The 21,253-nt window shown below is 43.9% G+C and overlaps 3 protein-coding genes across 6 annotated transcripts; all 3 read left to right on the top strand.

Moving 5' to 3' along the window:
- LOC111257001 (calcium-dependent protein kinase 17) lies at nt 1–3,265 on the top strand. 2 transcript variants are annotated; one of them, XM_022825849.1, is made up of 4 exons: nt 1–164; nt 571–1,314; nt 1,404–1,700; nt 2,448–3,265. In XM_022825849.1, the coding sequence occupies exons 2-4, from the start codon at nt 735–737 to the stop codon at nt 3,098–3,100; spliced, it is 1,530 nt and encodes a 509-aa protein (XP_022681584.1). In that variant the 5' UTR covers nt 1–164; nt 571–734; the 3' UTR covers nt 3,101–3,265. The 2 variants fall into 2 exon arrangements, with proteins under 2 accessions (XP_022681584.1, XP_022681585.1); XM_022825850.1 differs by having other exon boundaries at nt 8–1,314.
- Nucleotides 3,266–3,836: 571 nt separating this feature from the next.
- On the top strand, nt 3,837–11,984 carry LOC101778382. The gene is made up of 16 exons (XM_022825848.1): nt 3,837–3,990; nt 4,073–4,175; nt 4,252–4,426; nt 4,547–4,652; nt 4,733–4,812; nt 5,456–5,488; nt 6,228–6,360; nt 7,564–7,675; nt 7,946–8,026; nt 8,155–8,219; nt 8,818–8,874; nt 9,298–9,369; nt 9,668–9,913; nt 10,664–10,776; nt 10,885–10,977; nt 11,541–11,984. Exons 1-16 carry the CDS (start codon nt 3,937–3,939, stop codon nt 11,683–11,685), a joined length of 1,668 nt encoding a protein of 555 aa, XP_022681583.1. The 5' UTR covers nt 3,837–3,936; the 3' UTR covers nt 11,686–11,984.
- Nucleotides 11,985–14,950: 2,966 nt separating this feature from the next.
- On the top strand, nt 14,951–20,201 carry LOC101777700 (ferrochelatase-1, chloroplastic). Of its 3 annotated transcripts, none has more exons than XM_004964339.3 (10): nt 14,951–15,118; nt 15,281–15,364; nt 16,176–16,473; nt 16,701–16,844; nt 17,034–17,135; nt 17,781–17,884; nt 17,962–18,088; nt 18,594–18,746; nt 18,991–19,091; nt 19,629–20,201. In XM_004964339.3, exons 2-10 carry the CDS (start codon nt 15,288–15,290, stop codon nt 19,942–19,944), a joined length of 1,422 nt encoding a protein of 473 aa, XP_004964396.1. In that variant the 5' UTR covers nt 14,951–15,118; nt 15,281–15,287; the 3' UTR covers nt 19,945–20,201. The 3 variants fall into 3 exon arrangements, with proteins under 3 accessions (XP_004964396.1, XP_004964395.1, XP_012701120.1); XM_004964338.3 differs by having other exon boundaries at nt 14,975–15,118; nt 15,213–15,364; XM_012845666.3 differs by having other exon boundaries at nt 14,980–15,118; nt 15,222–15,364.
- The last annotated feature ends 1,052 nt before the right edge of the window (nt 20,202–21,253 follow it).

Below are 21,253 nucleotides of genomic sequence, written 5' to 3'. Positions count from 1 at the left end.
CACCAACGGAACAGACCAAACACCGTGAACCTCTCCCCCCACGGTCTCTCCTCCTCCTCTCGCTCTCCCTCCTGCCCCTCCCGCGGCGCGGCCGAATGCCGCGAGCTGGGCGGAGCTGACCCCGCCGCCGGCGACCCCGCTCGGCCGCCGCCGCAGCGGCGTGGGTGAGTCTCTCCCCTACCATATGTGTATCTTCGAGGCCGGATACGGCGGTTTCTCCGGCAGTTTCGAGCCCGGCTCGGCCTCCCCGGCGAGGCGCGGCTCGATCTGCGCGGGCTCTCGCCCAATCGGCTCCGCCCGAGCTTGCTCGAGGAGTTGACCGCGGGCTCTGCCGCCGGCGCGCCGGCCGCCGCGGGTTTCGCGGGCGCCTGCGCGCTCCCCGTGCTGGGAGTTTTGAATTCCGAGTCGGTGTCCGGGGTCCCGAGCCCGCGGGGCTTCTCGGTTTTTTGTTTGGAAAAAGATTTTTGTTGCTGAGTATAAAGCCGCGATTTTGGGGGCTCCAACCTCCGAGAGCTAAAGCTTTTGCGTTTTTTTTGTTCTTGCTTGCCTTTCTCGCTTTCCTCGCCGCAGATTCGGCTGCAGAGCGCGGAATGCCCGTGGAGGGAAGGCACTGAGGCCGCCAGATTCGGGAGCACGGGAGCCTCGCTTCAGGGCCCGGGGATTCGCTTCACCGGGGCGGCGGAGGGTTGGGGGCGGAAGCTTCTCCGGATTCCAGCGTGTGGGACCTCAGCGCGATGGCCGCCGCCGGCTGGGTCGGCGGCGGCGACGCCAAGTACAACTCGTACAAGGCTCCGGGCTTGCGCGGGGCCTTGCTGGAGGCGGCGCACGTCTCGTGCCTCGAGGACCGCTACGCGCTGGGGCCGCAGCTCGGGTGGGGCCAGTTCGGCGTCATCCGTTCCTGCTCCGACCTGGTCACCGGCGAGGCGCTCGCCTGCAAGTCCATCGCCAAGGACCGCCTCGTGTCCCCCGACGACGTGAGGGGCGTCAAGCTCGAGATCGAGGTCATGGCGCGCCTCTCGGGCCACCCCAACGTCGTTGACCTCAAGGCCGTGTACGAGGACGAGGACTCCGTGCACCTCGTCATGGAGCTCTGCGCCGGCGGAGAGCTCTTCCACCGCCTCGAGGAGCGTGGCTGCTTCTCGGAGCACGAGGCCGCCGTGCTCTTCCGGTACCTCATGGAGGTCGTGGCCCATTGCCACAGCAAGGGGATCGTCCACCGGGACTTGAAGCCGGAGAACATCCTCCTGGTCAGCAAGTCGCTGTCGTCGCCGATCAAACTCGCGGACTTTGGCCTCGCCACCTACATCCAGCCTGGTACAGTTGGTATCCGATCAATTCTATGCAAGATGCACTTTGTCAATGCTAGTCTTTGGGAGCTAAAATCAGAATCTGGGTTTTGTCAGGTCGAAGCTTGAGCGGCATGGTAGGAAGCCCGTTTTACATTGCGCCGGAGGTGCTTTCCGGTGGATACAATGAAGCTGCCGATGTATGGAGCGCCGGGGTTATACTTTACATCCTCCTGAGTGGCTTCCCGCCGTTTTGGGGGAAAACAAAGTCGAAGATCTTCGAGTGTATAAGGTCCACAGAGCTGCGGTTCCCTTCTGATCCCTGGGATAGGGTTTCTGATTCAGCAAAGGAGCTGGTGACTGGGATGCTGCGGCGCGATCCTAGACAACGACTAACCGCCAAGCAGGTTCTAGGTGAGACACGAATTCTTCCATTTTTCGCAATCGCCAATTTTAGAAACTAGCCCTTTTCATGCATCGATATCTTTAGCTAGATTCATGATTCCTGACTTTCAGACATGAATTCGTGTGTTTCCGAAACCGCCAAAATTAAATAACAGCCCCTTTCATGCATCAATATCTTCGGCTCCATTCATGATTCCTGACATTCAGATATGAATCCATCAAACCGCCAAAATTAAATACCAGCCCTTTTCATGCATCAGTATCTTCATCTGGATTCATGATTCCTGACTATAAATTCAGACAATTGAACTGTCGACCATAGAGATCAATGAAAGCAAGTCTAGCGTTGTTTAATTGCCCGTTTACGTTACAAAACGAGTAAAGCATCGTAGCTTCTCCGCTAAGTAGTGAGCTAGCGCCAGCTCAAGCTGGTGGTTTTCCTAATTTAATCTTGCAAGGCTGGGAACAGGATGAGTGTCATCGGCAGCCATCACCATTTTGTGGTAGGGCCATGTTCTGGTAGATCCACTACCACCGTACTGATATTTTAAATCCCCCCCTTTCTCTTCGCATATGTTACTTTAAGCTTGCTGATTCATTCTTCCACCCTTCATGGAATCTGGTTTGGTTGGCTGTCAAGGCATAATTTCCGGACCTTACTGCAAGGATCAGCCTGTTGTTGATGATGGGTCCTCCCCATTCTGTAGTAGCTGTTCACCACGTGGACTTTTATCTAAACAAATCTTTCTCACGCAGATCATTCGTGGATGCAAGAACACGCGGAGCAATCACAAGATTCCTGCAGCCACTGCCACGAGATCGGCCTCCGGAGGGAGGACCTCGGCTCGTGCTCCTTCTCCACGCCGCTGGCGTCGCGGAGCAGGGACGTGAGCTTCAACACCGGCGGCCCTGTCTCCTGCCAGGGCATGGCGGGGGAGGATGAAGCGTGCTCGCCCACCTTCGCCTGCAGGTCGTCCTTCTCGGCGTTCGTCGCTGACATGGCCCCGTCTTGCTCGACCTCAGGATTCTCGTTCGGTGAGGCCTGCGAGCCCAGCGGCGGGGCGTTCCTGCCACCACCGGTGGCATCCATGCCGAGCTTCTCGTTCTTCTGCGCGCAAGAATGCGACGAGCCTGAGCCGTCGGGGTCTTCGGGCCAGAATGCTCCCGCCGAGGCGACAGTGGCTGCTGCTCCTTTCTCGTCCCTGAGGACGGTGGAGGCCACGACCACAAGGACGGCGAGGGGGAGCACGTCGCGGGGTGGCGTCGGCATCAACAGCAGGCGGAACCACACGATCGGTGCCGGCGAGCGGGAGCACCTGGACGTGGCGGTGGCCGAGTCCGTGATACGGTGGGCGTCGTGCACGAACCTGTCGACGACGCACTCGCTCCGGGCCTCGCTCGTGTGCTAGCATACGTGATAGTGTTCTTTCGGCAGCCGTCTTTGCCTGTAACTGTAACGGGGATGAGGTGAGGTGTGAGTGGTTGAGATGAGAGTGACAGTCAGAGGTAGAGCATGTAACCTGGACCTGATATATATAATGTTATTATACTAGTAGTAGATTACCGAGTGATAATGTGCTTGCATGTTGTCATGGCGTCATGCTGAATGAGATGTTCTTTTTTGGCCCTTGGCCCGCCTGTCGATGTCATTGGAACTCTGGGAGAAGCGATCACCAGTCGCTTGCAAAAACCCCATTGCCGACACGAGGGCTTTGCGTCAACTTATCAGCTACCAAATAGTATTTTTCTCTCACAACAAATCAGCTTTTCAGTCAGCTTATAAGTCCAGCTGAACAGGTCTAAGGGCTCTGCTTCAGCTTATCAGCCACCAAATAGTATTTTTCTCTCACAATAAATCAGCTGTTTCAGCTTTTCAGTCGGCTTATAAGTTCAGCCAAACAGGTCGGAGATCTTCTTCAGGGTCGTGCGAGAGGCAACTACCCCATTGCCGATTCAATCTGAAGAAGCCAAAGTACTTCATCGATATGCTAGGCACCATATGAACAAGAAATTTCCCAGATTCACAAGATTCGAGCGGTTTATACACTAAAACTCCACGATTCGATCAATCGATCTGTACATAAAAAAATCACTAAAAAAACATAAAACAGGATTTAAGTGATTAAATATATATGGCCCGTCCATTTCAAACTCCAACACGGGAAAACGATAAAAACGACGAGTTCGTTTCCGGGCGCGGGCGGCGCTACTTCCACTTCACTCGCGCAAATCGTCGAACACCGCCATGGCAGCCGCCGCCGACGAGGCCAGGCTCGAATCCTTCCTCCAATGGCTGCAGGTCGCCTCCTCTCCCTTCCCTCTCCTCCAGATCGCCTGCTACCAGAACCCTAAACCCCGAGACCCCTTCCTTCCCTCCGCAGGCCAACGGCGCCGACCTCCGCGGCTGCACGATCCGCACGTGCGGCGGCGGCAAGGGCTTCGGCGTCTTCTCCACAGCCGCCCCCGAGCCGGGCGCCACCGACGGTGAGCACCCCTATCCTCTCCTCTCCCCTCTCCTCATCCGGTGGGCGCTAACGTGCGCGCGGCCGCACCGGTGCAGGGGTGGTTCTGGTGGTGCCGCTCGACCTCGCCATCACGCCCATGCGGGTGCTGCAGGACCCGCTCGTCGGCGCGCGGTGCCGCGCGCTCTTCGAGGAGGGAGGCGTCGACGACCGCCTCCTCGTCATGCTCTTCCTCATGGCCGAGCGGCGGCGCCCTGGCTCGCTCTGGAAGCCGTAAGGCCGCAATTCGCATTCCCCCCACCTTCACATCTTTTTTTTTTTGAAACGAAACCCCACCTTCACATCTGAGTTGTCTGAGCCGTGGTTGAAATGCTGGGGTTACTGCGTCTGTAGGTATTTGGATATGCTTCCAAGCACCTTCGGGAGCTCCCTTTGGTTCAGCGAAGAGGAGCTTGCCGAACTGGAAGGGACGACTCTGTACCGTGCTACGGTGATCCAGGTTTGTCTGTGCACACTGCTGTTTCTAGAATTTTACTTGCGGAAGATTGGGTGAATATTAAGATAAAATTATTATTTCAGAGGAACTCGATGCAATCCCTATTTGATGAGAAGGTTAAAGGTCTTGTTGAGGAGCTTTTACATGTTGATGAATCCGCAAGGTTTGTGTTGGGTTCACTCTGACTGACTGGTAGTGTGGTGTCGTCGTGCTGATGGTTTTTCTAAATCTATATGATACATTCATTCTTATGGGCAAAATACTGGCCTATTTTATGAAGCCAAGGAACTGACCCTAGGGCCTATCTGATTCTACATGGCATCAAATTAGGTGTTTCTAAAAATACTGTCAGTTATTCAGCTTTTTCAGTGCATGACTCATTGTCTTTGTATCTTTAAATTAAGTTGTTAGGAGCCTGAAAACTGACAGAAGGTTGCATCATGATTGAGAAAATAGGTGTTAAACTAAATTCCATACCACTTCTTTTCTGCTGTCTCTCAAGTAAGCTGGTGCCATTTTGCTCTATTTTCTTGAACTATGGTTCATTATATCGCTTTATTGATACATAAAGAGGATGACAGATTGTATTGCGATTGAGCAAAAAAAAAAATATTTAGATCATTCTGTCTCCATTATACTCCCCCTCAAGTGTGCCTCCCGGCCTTTCTCTCCTTAACTAAGGTTCATAGCATGTTTGCTGGAAAATCTGCTCTTTTTGATCCGGCTTGAAACTTTCCAGTTGTTTAGTACTAGCACTCTATTTCTTGAACACGCTTAGTACTAACACCGTCAAAACTGTTTTGCAGCTCCACTGAAGTGTTGTTTGAGGACTTCCTTTGGTATGTATAATTATTGTTTGCACTAAAAGTGGAACTGGCAATAATATAAGCTTCACTCGATATCATTTTACCATCTTGATTGATCATGTCAATATGTGGACTGTGGACAGCCCTGTATTCACATAATGTTGTGAACAATACATGGGGTTAGAGAACCTCCTTTACTCTGAGGTCCTGGACATACCTACATAAATGTGACAAAGACAAAATCCTGAAATGCAGTAATCAAGAGAAGAAACAGAAGGATCTTTTGTGGTTATTTTGGTTTGTTACAGTGTAAATTAGATAGATATCATTTTTAACAATTGTATAACAAATAGGAGCACATTTTCACTATCATTTGCATAGCTACTATATTGTATTTTCAAATCTACAATGCAAGTGTATGTTCAATTAGATACTTACGTAAACTAGTCAGCCGCACAAAAAAGTACTAGTACCAAGCTAAAATAAGGTATTACCGTATTAGCCATGAAAAAAATTAGCATGTTTGAACATCTAGTATCAATTGAGTACCTTCCTTCCTATTTCCTATGGTCAGGGTGAAAACTTGATTGCTGTTAAGGAATCTGCTATTCTGCCCTTGATTAAAATTATTCTGTCAGGGACTATTTCTTTCACAAATGTATGGAATCAAAAGCTTAGTGAAAATGCCATACAGATGTCCCAGTTTCCTTATCTCCAGTTTTTTTCAGTTCTGATCAGCTCATAAGTCATAAGAAGTATGTGTCTTTGACAGGGCAAACTCAATCTTCTGGACTCGGGCACTGAACATACCATTGCCGCATTCTTATGTTTTTCCGGGGTCATGTAGTGATCAACAGACCAGAACTAATGATGATGTTTGTGATTCTAGTCTCCCTGCCCACCAGGTTAATTTGAATCTTTCTAACCTAGTGCGCTTGGAATTTTGAACATTTATTTATCAATTACTCAATATGTGTGATTTTACCTTTCCATCCAGTTTTATGTGATTGTGTGAAACTATGTGGACAATGGTTAAACATTGGTTATGTTTTCAATTCTAATTTACAAGTTGACTACAACTTATGCTATCCCTATCCTCTGATTATGGGATTAAATCTGAGAGATTAAAAGTCGACACATTTTTTTGTTGTTCTGTCAAGTATTTATTGTTTCCTAGTGATGTAATAAAGAAGGTAATTCAGAATTCACAGACAAATAACGAAAACTTAGCAGCTATAGAATGTATTGAAAGTATGCGAGAGAAAAACTAAATACTGATGTTGCTGAAGTAACCAACCCTGATTTCTAAATAGATGTCATTCTACTATAGTACAACAACAATGGAACATCTTTCTTTTCTGAAAGACACAATTCTGCAGAAGATTATGAGACTCTCATTCAAAGCTTTCACTAGTTTAGTTATTGCTGCTGGGGTACTATCGTCTTCTAGTCCATGTAGTAAATAATCTTGGAAATAAATGTGAACCACGAACACTAAAAAGGAAGTGGTATGTCTCTATCTCTAATACTTAAAACATTCCAGTTGGTGGTGATGGTGTGCCTGCCATCACCACCACGCTGCCCCTAAATTGCCCTTGAGTCTGATTATTTGGAATTTACTGCCTTATTTCATTTGCACATAGCAGAAGTTATCTACATGTTTTGTCATAAGTGTTCCATCCACAACATGAATTTACTGCCTTATTAACACAAGTTTTTGAAATGAAAATAACATCAATCTTGGAAGCATAGAAAAAATGGCTTCCTCACTTGTATATGTAGGTAAATCTACTATCACCATCATAAAATGTGCCTCAGGATTGTTGGAGGGTTTTGAAGCTGAACTCAGCATCATGTCATGAACACAAATCTTGAGTCTCAAGCCATTTTAGATGATCCATAATCAGACCTATACCCTCAAGTATTTTGCGCCCTTTTTCTATTATAGCAAAATTTCAAGAAACTTCTTGAGGCTCTGGTATACCATGCGCATCGTTTCTACACATGCTTCCTGGCATCTTCATATTGAGTTTTAAACGTCCCAATATTTTAACTGTTTTTTTTCATCCATACGTTCTTGTATCAAAATGCTTGCTCTTTTTTGGCAGGAAACTGACATTACAGCTAAGGATAGTAGCTCTGATGAGAATTCTAAATCAAGTAACACAGAATCGATTTGGGTTGAGGGCCTTATACCAGGAATAGATTTCTGTAACCATAGTAAGAGTTCTAAACTATATTGTATTTAGTAGACAGAGTATTCATATGGTTGCTTCTTCGTGTGAGGCTGTGACTGTATTTGCTAGGAATTATATAAATTGTAAAGAAAGTAAATATTTACCTGTTAGGCTAGCATTGCTCCTCCCCCTTAAGCTAAACCTGTGGCTGTATTTTCAAGGAATCATATAAATTATAAAGAAAGCAAATATTTATCTGTTAGGCTAGCATCTCTCCCTCTGTATTCTAATCTTGCTCGATTGCATTCACTAGATGTAAAGGCACTGGCAACATGGGAAGTTGATTCTATGGGAAATGCTACTGGAGTCCCTGCTTCAATGTACCTCATGCTTGGTAACTTAAATGATCCAACTTATAGTCTTCATATGATAAATGAACCATGTGGCTTTCCTTTAAGCTAATGTTTTTCTATAAAATGATTCTCATTATGATTAGTTCTATGTGTTCGTTTCTTTCTCAAGCTGACAAAAGTTCTGTTGAGGCTGGGGCAGAAATCTACATAAATTATGGCAACAAAGGAAATGAGGTATTACTCACATAAATATTTGCAGATCTAGAGTTAGTTTACAACAAATGTTTTGTTCTTAGTTCTTACTAGTTTTCCATATTATCATACTTGCCATCGTATGACTTGGATGGTCTTTTTGTCTCACATATTCTTATTCAGGTCATCTACAGTTTTCTAGTATAATACTACTACAGCACTGTGATACATGTCTTGTGGAACTATAGAACCCATTAGAAGGAATTTCTTTTGAGTTGTATCCTTGACCTTAGTAACAATTTGGACAAAATAATGCAGAAAAAAGTCAACCATGTTTCCCTGGTTTTGATGATGCACAGTATAAATGAATAAAGAAATTCAAATGAGGGGAGGATGCACTGCTTGAAGGCTGTGTGGCTCATTTTTCTATCACTGGGGTTTGGTTATTTGATTTGCTGGGTACATGAATTCACAGATCCTTATTTCCTTATGGATTTACTTTTAGTGCAAATGCTAACTCTAGGTTTCACGATATAATGCTTAGAAATGAAAAGATGGTTGTGTTTCTATGCATTTACATGTTTAACAGTTCAACTGCTAGTATAGCCTTACTAATGCAATGTTGTATGTGTACTTACAGGAACTACTGTACCTCTATGGATTTGTGGTTGACAACAATCCTGATGATTATCTCATGGTAACCCTCACAATGATGTATGTGCTTAAAGATAATAATTTTATAGGCCATGTTTGTCATCTAGCTTCTTTGACTAACAGATAAAGGAAAGTCAGAGTTCTCTTGTGGGAGGAGATGTTCGTATTGTTAATGTGAACATTTTGACTATTAGAAAAAGGAAAATGATGACGTCATAATTCACAAATAATGTTTTTGTCATTTGTTCCAGAGTCGATAGATCTCAGAATCGGAATAGAATGGCAGATCCCTGTCTCATTCTTTGTACAAGTTACTTAGAGACTTTATGATTATTTGATAGACTGTTTGTAAGGCTCGATGTGTTTACAAAAGCAGATAGTTCAGACTCAATGTTTTCCCTCTTGTGGCACACTTACATAAGATGTATCTAATAAAGCAAGCTCTGTTTACTTGTTCTAAGTGCAGGTTCATTATCCTGCGGAAGCTCTTAGACAAATCCAGTCTGCTGATATTAAGATGAGGCTACTAGAGATACAGGTACTCTAAGTGATTAGCTCATTCCCCATATTCGTGGATTGCTTATATTAAGATATTTAGGTGCTGTTGAGGGGCTTACCCATACATGCCAGCATGTTGGGAATTGCCTACTGGTATTAAGTAGCTTGTGCTTAGTAGTTACCTTACATGCCACTTTTGATTGTTAATTTCATACATGATTTAAAGTTGTCCCTGTTCAGAATAGCTCAAGATCATAATGACTGCACTAACTGGTTCAAGCCCTCCAAGCATCCATTGCCATCATTAAGCTCACTTTGTTTGTCTTCTGTGTATGCAGAAGGGTGAATTGAGATGTCTTCTACCCAGAAGTTTGCTTGATAATGGATTTTTTTGTATTTGTTCCAGTGAAGATAAGGATGACAAGAAAAACATCAGTCCTTTTTGTAATTATAGTTGGAGTGGTCAACGCAAAGTTCCATCATATCTCCACAAAATTGTCTTCCCTCAGGAATTTTTGAGTACCTTACGTACGATTGCCATGCAAGAACATGAGATTGAACAGGTTGCTTCTTTACTTGGAGAGGTTAGTGCTTTTCACACACTCTATTTTTAACCAAGAGTTTACTCCTATACTATGATCTCGGTATTTGGATTCAGGCTTTATTCTTTTTTTTTTAAAGCAATTCAGGCTTTATTCTTGACATGTCATGTTACATTTGCTGCAGATGCAACGATGAGCTTTTCCTTTTTCTTTGCTATTTCTGAATTTTTATAGCATGAGTCTCTTGTATTGTTTGGGCATGTCTTGTTGGCAGGCATCCTCATGTGACTTGTAGCCATAGAATTGGAATCCTTATGTTGCAGAAATCTGAAAGCTAATTAGCGCAGGTGCTATTGCACTGATGCAATGTGTGCAACTCCAGAATTTGTTGCATATGTCCATTGTTTTTGGTAGCAACATACATGATAATTATTTCATGTCGTTTGCATGGAAGCACTAATTTTTTGCAGCAAATCCACGATCATTACTTTGTGTCATGAAGGCTCCAAAGAACTTTATGCATGCAGTAAAAAAAACTTCATGAAGTAATTGTGACCTCAAGTTTCTCTGCAATATTTCATTTTTGGTCTAACATTAGCATTTGCATAATACATTTGAATTTCAACTTTTTTCCAGCATCTTTTCATATGGCTTATTTACCATCCGATTACGTTTATATTTGGACAGCTCAAGAATTTATTTGGATGCACCCCATCTAGCCTTGAATAACAACAAATCATGTATTATGCGGGCAAATTGATTCTAGGCCTTTGCTGATTTTGTTCTTGCTAGGTTGGATCTAGTGAAGATAGAGAACCATCTGATGCAGAGATCCAAAGTGCTATTTGGGAGGTGTGCGGGGATCAGGGGGCACTTGGTTTGCTTGTGGATCTTCTTAGGGTCAAGTAATGCATTCATATTTTTATATCCCCTTTGATGTATTTTAGACCATACAGCCATATTTGATATAGCATCGTGAATGACCTTATAGATCTATCCATTCATTTTGCAAGAATGGCTGAACTTGAGGAGGGCACTGGAACAGAAGCATCTGACAGCGAATTGCTTGAGCAGTTTAATTCCCATTATTCGGAGGACTGCACGAGGTGGGCAGAGGAAATTATGCTTTTGCTGAATAGTTGTTTTTTTTTCTATATCACCGCAGGTCCACTATCTTAAGACACATGAATGCATCCTAATATACTTATTGCCTGCAATTTATTAACGATTTTCTACCAGACTATTGAAAATGACTATTTTAAGATGGAACATAGAGCTTAAACTGTTCTTATTTAGGAGGTTGTCCGTAGTCAATAGCCCAGTATCCAGGGTCAGCATGGAGCTACTATCATTGCCAGTCTACCTGGGCTTCATTTCCTATGAAGATCCTGATAAAAATTTCATTGTACAGCACAATCAGTTTCATTGTGTGCCTTATTCGTAACATAATGGACAGTCGTATTATATACTGAGTTCAGGTGCCAATATTAATCTTTGAAGTAAAAAATGAATATCTGTACGTATCCAACTTCAATACCCTGGCACTTTCGTAATCTAAAGGCTTGGATCTTAGAGCATATCTTCCTTTATTGGCATCATGTTGATAATAGTTGCCTCTTTCCTTAATCTATTAACTCATGATACTTTTTTTCTTTTACTTGTTTTGCAGCGGAAGTGACGAGAACAACAAAAACAAGTCAAAAATAAATAGTCACTCGTGTATAGTATACCGAAGAGGGCAAAAGCAGCTAACAAGGTTGTTCCTGAGGGAGGCAGAGTATCTTCTGGAGCTTTCTGCAAAAGAACAGACCTAAAAAATTTATCCAGTATACATTTTTCCTCTACTTTCCAGTAAGATTTTCAAGGTTCTGTATGGCTGTAGTTGTGGAAGATAATGTAAACATTCCACTACAGAGGCATGGTAGTTTGAGTCAACGTACGACTGCAAGAGTGATATCTTTTATTTTCACTACATGTTTTGCAGTGTAGGGAAAAGAGAGTTTCCTCATTGAAATCAGATGAAAACGTTCACAGATTCATCAGATGGCTTGCAAATCAAACTTAAAACACTTGCAGTGATTAATGGTTGCATAAACACCATAGTATATTCTAACTTGTTGACGATTCTCTCTCTTTTCTTTTCTTTGGTTTTTTACAGGGCAAACGTATCGACGATTCTGACCTCTACAGGCTTGCAGCAGGTAAGAATTGCTGCTGCTGTGGTCGCATTTGGTGGAGGATGACCAAAAGAGGCACCTGGCTCCCTGAAGCCTAGTCTGTTAAGAGTTTTTGATGAGTTTGCCCTGTTATTCTGTTATTCCAAGTTTCCAACCATACCTGAACCAAACGCCATATAAATTGGGATGAGATGGCTCCATCCAAACAAATCCTAAAATGTTATACAGCTGCACGTTCTGCACATGCACAGTACCATGTTCTGTCTCCAGACTTTGAATGAAATTATTTCTCCACTCTGGCATCCCCAGCCCTCTCCTAGTCAGGATAAGAAATCTAAACCCTCATTACCACAGGAGTTCATCAACTCACTACTGCTTTGCTGCTGTTGGGCAAATGTTTGCAGCAGGGGAAGACGCCCCTGATGGTCGCCTGCATGCGACCCGATCTGCTCAACGTGCATTGAGCTTGAGCTTAGCACTGCTCAGTATTGAGGTTTTCACAAATTCAATGGAATGGATAGGGTTATGTTACCAACTTTGCAGCATCTTAATTTTATTTCGTCCCACATTTGCTTCGGAATCACGGTGAGAAATTGCAACGATGAATTTTGAACGTGCTAGAGGTAATTAGCAAGCCCTCATCACCGGAATGTGGGGACACATACATAATTAAGCAGAACCGGACCAGAAATACAACCAAAACCCTAACTTAAGCTGCATTATTAAGGCCTTGTTTGGATACTAGGGGCTAAACTTTAGCCCCTATCGTATCGGATGTTTGGATACTAATTAAGAGTATTAAATATAAGCTAATTACAAAACTAATTGCACATATGGAGGCTAATTCGCGAGACGAATCTATTAAGCCTAATTAGTCCATGATTGGACAATGTGGTGCTACAGTAACCATTTGCTAACGATGGATTAATTCGGCTTAATAGATTCATCTCGCGAATTAGTCCAGGCTTCTGCAATTAGTTTTATAATTACTTTCTGCAATTAGTCTTATAATTAGTTCATGTTTATGTTTAGTCCTTCTAATTAGCATCCAAACATTCGATGTAACAAGGACTAAACTTTAGTCCGAGGATCCAAACACGCCCAACTTAGATAAGCTGGACAAGAACGAAGGGCACCATTGTTGAAGACCCAAAGGGTGACATGACATCCAAGACTAGAGTACCCAGTGAAACAGTTTGTTGACCAGCCTGTATAGCCCTGACCTGTGCTTTACCACGCGGAGTTCACCACCTGCGTTCCCGCCCTCCATGCCCGTAAACACCGCATAGCTATAGTAATGGAGGTCGACCGGGCGCTTGATCTGGAAGAACCTGGCATGGCAGAACCTGGATTTGTCAAGGTGCACAAGATAGGAAGACTTGCTGGTCCACTCCGGCGGTGTGAGGTCCCCCCCAAACCTTGCGGATCGTCGGCGGTGTCACAGTGAGGTCTCAAGTACAGATGCTGCCATCGTCCTCGTCGCAACCATAACAAGATGGGATCCCGAACCATAGCTTGTGCTCTGGCACGTAGTGGACATGGCCGCAGAATGGCAGTATCCAGTCGCCAGCCTTGGTCCAGAAATGACGCGCCGTGTCGAAGCAGTGGGTGCCAACAACTGCGTAGGAGTCGACATGGGACGACATCCCGGAGTAGGTGTAGACGTAGGGAGGCGGCGGCAGCGAGTACCACCACCGGTCGTCGTCGTGGGAGAAGCGATCGAAGCAGCCGCTGCGGTTGTTGAGGGTGAAGTCCGTGTCGAGGACGTAGCAGCTGCTGCCGACGGCCATGGAGATGGGCGCAAACTTCGGCGCGCTGAAGCTGGGCGCGCTGCGGATGGAGCGCGACTCGGGGTCGTAGAGGACGACGCGGCCGGTGAGGTCTTGGCTCCAGGTGCGCCGCCGGGGCGGGCAAATCTTGGGGACCGAGTCCGCGGCCGAGACCTGAGTGCCGCTTCCGTCCCTTCCCTTTCTTGTCATTTCCCATGCTGTCCGTCCCATGCGGGCTCCGCCGCGGTCGCGGAAGACATGTCCCTGGTCAGAAAAAATTTCCATGGGACGGTCCCCAAATTTCTGTCCGTGAGAACCCATCGTGGATGAACGACGCGTGGCTACTACTGCCATCCGACGCTCTGCTCGCGAAGTTTGACAGGCTCGGTATATCCCTCGCATCGCTCAGCTTGCATACCTCGGCTTACAAGCTCTAAGCTTCGATACAGCCGAAGAGACCCTGGGAACCCGGTGCCGCCACCGTGCTTCCGTTCGGCCGTTCCCCTCATCCGCCACCCGCAGCTTGACCGCTGGACACCATCGCTATCTCGCAGCTCCACAGACGTTCCCATGTAACAAGAAAATGCTGTGACTGAGGAGACACGCGTTGAAGACGACGAAGGGGATAAGAGGCTTCATGCATCGGAAAAAAATTCAGAACCAAATGGATGAAGGTGATGTATGAGTTCGTCGGTCCCTTGCAAGCCACTAGAACGTACATATGCTATGCTAATGGCTATTCTACGTTGTGCTCTCGTGCTTCCCCTTCCATTCTGTTCAACTTGATTTCAGCAATCCTTCAAAATTTCAACAGTCGAATTGCCGCTGTTACAATTGTAGTTGCGACGGATGTTAGACTAACGCTAGGGGCTCTGGCAAACCAGCTGCAATGGTGGATAAGGGGACGTAGGCGATGGCGGCGGCGGCGCCGGGTTCTCAGACCCTCGCTCGGCTGTATCAGCCAAGGTATACAAGTCAAGCCTGTCGAGCCTCGCGAGCGCAACAGTAGCCACGCGTCACAGGATGGGTCCTCACGACCCGGACAGAAGTTTGGGCCCGTGGTCGGGGTAGCTGTCGATTCGGTATTTCGCGCTGCCACGTTTGACCCCGCATTTGTTGCCATCTTCTTTATTCTTGGTGTTTCTTCTCGCCCCCCAACCGACCCCAAAAGCAGAGTCGAGCGCAGGAGGAGAGATCCAAATACACGGCCAACTCCTCTTCTGCATCGAAGCGAGCAGGCTCCCGCGGATCTCGCTCCACGCGCCGCTGCCTGCCCTTCCCTTCCCTTCCGTTCTCCCCCGGTTGGTTGCTTCTCTTCGCCCTTCTCCTACTTCTTCTTCCCGCGCGTGGGCGGGTTCCTTTCGTGTTAATCGGTGCTTGACGGATCGGGGGCAGGGACAGCAGGGCCCCGAGGTTCTTGGTTTTATTCTTCTTTTGTCTCATTAAAATACCCCTGCACGAAGGAGGATCATGGAGCGCGGGGTTCTTGGCTCCAGGTGCGCCGCCGGGGCCGGGCAAATCTTGGGGATCAAGTCCGCGGCCGCGACGTGAGTGCCGCTTCCGTCCCTTCCCTTTCTTGTCATTTCCCATCTCCATGGGATTCTAAATTTCTAACACTATTTAGGATTTCTGAATTGGTTATCTCAGTTGATCTGGGATCAGATTTGGCACCATATCCTGCTATTTACCAATTTAGTTTCTATGCTGTATGGAGCGATTTTAGCTGAAAACGTTTCTTCCAGTTTTTAAAATTAATGAATTTGCCAGTGCCCATGGGACAGCATCGTTGTGGGATTCTAGCATCATATATGCTTGCTTATTCGATTTTGATTCTAGTAGTTTTTTCACTACTGATCCTCTACCAAAGGATCACTTATTTCAATACATTCGTAATTTACTATAAAATCTTTCTTTTAAACCCTGAAATCAAGATATTTTACTTATGGTGTTGATATGGGGACAATACGCCACAGTCTTCTGCGTTCATCATCAATTCGTAGGTTTCATATTTATTTGTTTATTGTCATCTACAGCACATAAAACTCTTGAGGTTTATGAATTTAATAGAACAAGTCATAAGACATTTACGCAATTAAGTTGTATTGCTAAAATATTTTACTAGCGGAGATTTTTATTTGAGCCCAGAATAAATAAGGGCATAATGCTATTCAGCATTTTATGCTTCCACAACACTAATTTCCACAACTTTTAGAGATCTGTTCAAGCTGTGCTTACATGATATTGCCACTGGGGATGGGCACATAGAACAGCCTTTTGTTCTCAAATTGGATGAGCTGTTCTGTTGGCATCCAAGTATACATGCTTTAAGTATTGATTGGTTGTTGCTACTATTGGCAGGTCATGTGGCAAAACAACTTCAACAAGTTTTGCTGGTTCTACCAAACATGATGTTAAGCCATTGCAATTAGCAGCAAATGGATCCTCTTGTTTGGCTAACGCTAGTCCAGTACTTAAAAAGCAGCGGAACCTCTCTGTTAGGTGTAGCTCTGCAAATGTGGTTAACACTTTTGATGATGCCAAAGGTGTATCTTCCAGTGTTGTTGAAGAAAAAATTGGAGTACTCCTGTTAAATCTTGGTGGACCAGAGACCCTGGATGATGTTCAACCGTTTTTGTTCAACCTATTCGCTGATCCAGTAAGTAAATCGTACCTCACAATTTACTATCACTGGACATGTTCTCTAACTGTTAATAGTTTGCTTTCCCATCAGTTGAATGAGTGCCAACTAATAATAACTGTTTCCCATATAATTGAACATTGGTCAGTATTATATTTCTAACACATCTGCCATCAATTATTTTCCTTCTGTTTTTCAGTTTTTAACATTATCATAACATAGCAGAATTTTCTCTGACTGTTCAGGATATCATTCGACTGCCTAGGCTGTTCAGGTTTCTTCAAAGACCACTGGCCAAACTTATTTCTACTTTTAGAGCTCCTAAGAGTAAAGAGGGGTATGCTTCAATAGGTGGTGGATCACCATTGAGGAAAATTACTGATGAGCAGGTAAATGTTCAACAATCTGACTGTTCTGAAATTGATGTTATTCTACTTTACTGTGGTCCTGAATTGATTGTAATTTATCAGCTGGTCATAAACCTGTTGACCTCCGAGTCTTTCATGACATTGACTCCTTTAAATTTATTTCTGATTAAAAAGTCTTCCCCATTCTCATTCGAGTAACTGAAATTCCAGGCAAATGCTCTGAAGATTGCACTGGAAAAGAAAAACTTGCAAGCAAATATTTATGTTGGGATGCGTTATTGGTACCCTTTCACAGAAGAAGCCATTGAGCAGGTGAAACTTCTTGACTCCATTGACTAACTTTTGCTTCTGTTAAATCCTATTTCACAGGTTTCTTCCTTTATGTCTCTAGTATTCAGTTTCCAAATGCTTGTTATTCTAGTGTATTGCAGAAGAACCATGGCATGTGTGTAGAAGACCATAGTACCCTCATTGAGTGGCATGCATAGAGTTATCCTGCTTAATTCCCTCATGCATATGCACTTTCCATTTTACATGTATGCGCTACCAATAATACATGGATCCAGTCCATTGTTGCAACCAGCGGTAAATGACATGCTACTAGCCTACTATACTTTTTGTTGGAAAATTAAGAATCAATAATGATGACACAGTTAGTATAAGGGTGTATAAGAAACAGAATGCTAGTCCATCTTGAAACTTTAGACTGTATATTTAATAACAAGATTAAAAAATTGTAATGACATGTATATGGGAACAGGGAGACTGGTTATTTTCCTCATCTGATTTTCTTCAGTGGAGTTAATGTTTTGCATATTTAGTTGATATTTTTTTTGGTACTCATCTGATATAAGTAATTTAAGATGTTGATTTATGCATAAAGTGCATTTCATGGTCGTGTTATCCGTCCGAGTCCTAAATGAGATGAATTGTTTCCTGTTTTTTCGTTGATAACAGATTAAGAAGGATAAGATTACCAAGCTCGTTGTTCTCCCACTTTACCCTCAGTACTCCATATCAACAAGTGGATCAAGCATTCGTGTTCTCCAAAACATTGTCAAGTAAGATGCCTTCTCTTTATGAAATCCTTTCGTGATGCCGCAAGAACATAAATACTAATACAAAGATACCCATGCAGGGAAGATTCGTTTTTTGCTGGCTTGCCAATTTCCATCATTGAATCATGGTACCAGCGTGATGGCTATGTGAAATCAATGGCTGACTTAATTGAGAAAGAGATATCTGCCTTTTCCAATCCTGAAGAGGTCTGCTCATTCACAATTCCTACTTTTACTTCTGTCTTCGTTCGAATTTTGCATATGATGGCAAGGGATTGCTTGTTCCATATAAACATTTTAAATTTCATTACAGCTATTTGCATTGCTGTAATGTTCCTTAGTGATTTTATTGCAACTATGATTTAGCATTGCTATATGTACCTTTCTCTAGATGAACTTAACCAGTAATAAACACAAAATGTATGAAAGGTGAGTAAATGAAAATAAAAGTAGTAGATTTATAATGATAATACTTAGATAACATTGCATCTTTTGTTACCTTTACTAACATATTGGCACAAAATCGATAATCAAATATGTATTCTGAGGCCCATATTAATTTCCAAAATGGGCATCAATTTTGTGGCAGAAGAGTACTAGATATTGTTTACTGAATGCAGTATTGTAGTTGGTTTAAAGGATAGTCATGGAAAAAATATATGTGCTGTAATTTCATTCTCACATTTCTTTTTGTTATGAAAATAAATGCCAGGTTATGATTTTCTTCAGTGCACATGGTGTGCCACTTACTTATGTTGAGGATGCTGGAGATCCTTACAGAGATCAAATGGAGGATTGTATTGCTTTGATCATGGGGGAGTTGAGATCCAGAGGAATCTTAAACAGTCACACTCTTGCATACCAGGTATATATAATATTACAATTCTATAGGTACTTGTGTCACTAACAACATCCTGAGTTGTGAAAGCTTGTTTGGGGAAATTTGAAGCAGATATTTTTTCCTTATGTTTAAATGATTGAAATCTATTACCATCCAAAAGGTTTAGAAGTGGAAAAAATTTAAGTTTATACATTTCTGGATTTTACCCCTTTTTTATCTTTTCTGGTTACTGTTTACCAATGCTAACATTTCTGTGTACATGTGACAGAGTCGGGTGGGGCCAGTTCAATGGCTGAAGCCATATACTGATGAAGTTTTAGTTGAACTTGGTCAAAAGGGTGTAAAGAGCCTCCTAGCTGTTCCAGTAAGGTAATCATCAAGTTTAGTATTAGACTTTTTCTGGATGTCTGGTTATTTTCTCCTCTATTTTTTACCCCTTACAAAAAAGATAACTACTGGAATATCTTAATTTTCTTGGGTTGTGTGTACTGCATGCACTTTACATGATACATATTGTTAAAACCAAAACACCCTTCATTGCTGCCTTTATTTTTATTGCATTGGTATCACTGCCACAATCTGGTCTGTCTCAGTGTCTCTCAGTGTTAAACTGGTACTTTGTTCAGTACATTGTGAGTTTCAGGTCTTTTTCCTCATTTGGTATTTTGTGTGATAAAATTCTGTAAAGAACATGCTATACGATCCCAAACCTCAGATTTTGCATTATCAATGCATGGCTATTGATTTGTTTTCTTCATAATGATCAATGCCATGATCTAACATGAAGGTGCAGTATGCTCGTATCTGGTTTACTCTGTTTACCAGACATATTAACCTGATGTAGTTATTGGTACTCTTCATACCACCCTTTTGATGGTCTCTAATCTGAACCATCTACTAATACAGCTTTGTGAGCGAGCACATTGAGACATTGGAAGAGATCGACATGGAGTACAAGGAGTTGGCCCTGGAATCTGGAATCGAGAACTGGGGTAGGGTTCCTGCTCTTGGATGTACTTCCTCGTTCATATCGGACCTTGCTGATGCTGTTGTCGAAGCCCTGCCCTCTGCCTCAGCACTCGTGACCAGGAAGCCTGATGACACCGACTCTGATATTGACCTGATGCATTACCTGACCAAGATGTTCTTCGGTTCGATCTTGGCATTCATCCTGCTGTTGTCACCAAGACTGATTTCCGCTTTCCGGAACACCATGCTTTAGGTTGTCTAGGTAAGTAGAAAAGGTGTGACAGGTATTTATCCAAAGCTCTAAATTTTGAGATTGATAAGTGAAGAAGTAACCTCAAGGAACTTGGTGATGGTAGCTAGAGATCCTTTAGACCATAAGGTGGAAGCTTATAGTTTGCTGGTTGTAATATTGTTCACAGGCGAAGTTGGTCTGATGAAACTATGAAAGCACAAAACATCTCTACTAGTTCCTTCAATTTTCTTCCTCTCTTGGATAATTTGGTCTCAACACACCGTCCATTTAGTTTGCCAAAGGCTGTTATGCGTGCATCTGCTATCTTCCTTTCAGGTTCATTATTTGGCTTGGATGTGCAATTGCTACTACTGTTTCGTGCCTTTCAAGGTGACTGGTAGTCCTATGGTCAGGTGATGTAATACTGAGTATAATTTGCACCTGTGGATCCTACCGTCTCCTTAAAAGCAAGTTCAAAGTGATTCCACTGCACCATCTTGCTCTGAGAGAATTCTATGGAGGTCATTTTCACTGCAATTCTGGGTGAAGTTGCCAGCAGGTCTATATCACTCTTGACTGGCAAATACTCCAAGGAAAAACAACACCAGTTGCAGATGAAGTGCAACACAACCTACAAATTCTGCTGCTTAGGGTTCGTGCCGGCATTGAGGGTGAACGGGGTATCTCAAACCGGGATATGGTAGAGCAGAGATGTCCAGGAGCCGGAACAACTTGAGAAGAAACCAAGCCGGTGAACGAGTGTCAGCCCTGCGAAACATCTCTTCTTCTCTGGTGCTGGCACGCACTATGCGGTCTCGGAAAAGAATTTGTACGAGTCTCGGAGAACTTGTGAGTTTGTCACCATTGAGCACCCCCAACCTTGTGTCTGATGGAAACGGGAGACTGCTAGTTATGGTTGAACTATGAGGAGATGTTTAACGAGGTTGAAATGAATGGAGATAAGCAGAAAGGATATTACTCGCACCAGAATCAGAACCGCCAACAAGGGAAGGACAACACACCCTTTTAAATAAGGGACATGCATGGGCATGCATACCCCGACATTAACAACAGAAAAAAAAAGGGAATCGAACATATCAACCAGGCACGGTGAAAAACATCGAACACATATATAGCTGAGTCATCAATAACAGTTGTGTTAAATTTCATCGATTGGCATCTCAATTGACAATCACTAATTTATCTATAAATGACATATCACCACCTTGGGTACATCCTTATGAGTCTTCTACTTTACAAAACTTCTAATTATATTAATACAAGTCATCCCTCCGTTCCAAATTATAGGCTGTTTTGACTTTTATAGACA

This window comes from Setaria italica, chromosome IV, assembly GCF_000263155.2.
Source record: "Setaria italica strain Yugu1 chromosome IV, Setaria_italica_v2.0, whole genome shotgun sequence".
NCBI lineage: Eukaryota > Viridiplantae > Streptophyta > Magnoliopsida > Poales > Poaceae > Setaria > Setaria italica.
The sequence above is the reverse complement of the archived record's forward strand: the minus strand, read 5'-3'. Positions and strand labels throughout refer to the sequence as shown.

What these genes read in the sequence shown, in the direction of transcription:
- LOC101777700 (XM_004964339.3), top strand. Translation starts at nt 15,288, where the DNA reads ATGGAGCGCGGGGTTCTTGGCTCCAGGTGCGCCGCCGGGGCCGGGCAA. An exon ending in ATCAAGTCCGCGGCCGCGAC is followed by an intron (nt 15,365 to 16,175) that starts GTGAGTGCCGCT and finishes TACTATTGGCAG; the next exon opens with GTCATGTGGCAAAACAACTT. An exon ending in GTTCTCCAAAACATTGTCAA is followed by an intron (nt 17,885 to 17,961) that starts GTAAGATGCCTT and finishes ATACCCATGCAG; the next exon opens with GGAAGATTCGTTTTTTGCTG.
- LOC101778382 (XM_022825848.1), top strand. Translation starts at nt 3,937, where the DNA reads ATGGCAGCCGCCGCCGACGAGGCCAGGCTCGAATCCTTCCTCCAATGG. An exon ending in TTGTTTGAGGACTTCCTTTG is followed by an intron (nt 5,489 to 6,227) that starts GTATGTATAATT and finishes TGTCTTTGACAG; the next exon opens with GGCAAACTCAATCTTCTGGA. An exon ending in AATAGATTTCTGTAACCATA is followed by an intron (nt 7,676 to 7,945) that starts GTAAGAGTTCTA and finishes TGCATTCACTAG; the next exon opens with ATGTAAAGGCACTGGCAACA.
- LOC111257001 (XM_022825849.1), top strand. Translation starts at nt 735, where the DNA reads ATGGCCGCCGCCGGCTGGGTCGGCGGCGGCGACGCCAAGTACAACTCG. An exon ending in CGCCACCTACATCCAGCCTG is followed by an intron (nt 1,315 to 1,403) that starts GTACAGTTGGTA and finishes GGGTTTTGTCAG; the next exon opens with GTCGAAGCTTGAGCGGCATG. An exon ending in AACCGCCAAGCAGGTTCTAG is followed by an intron (nt 1,701 to 2,447) that starts GTGAGACACGAA and finishes TTTCTCACGCAG; the next exon opens with ATCATTCGTGGATGCAAGAA.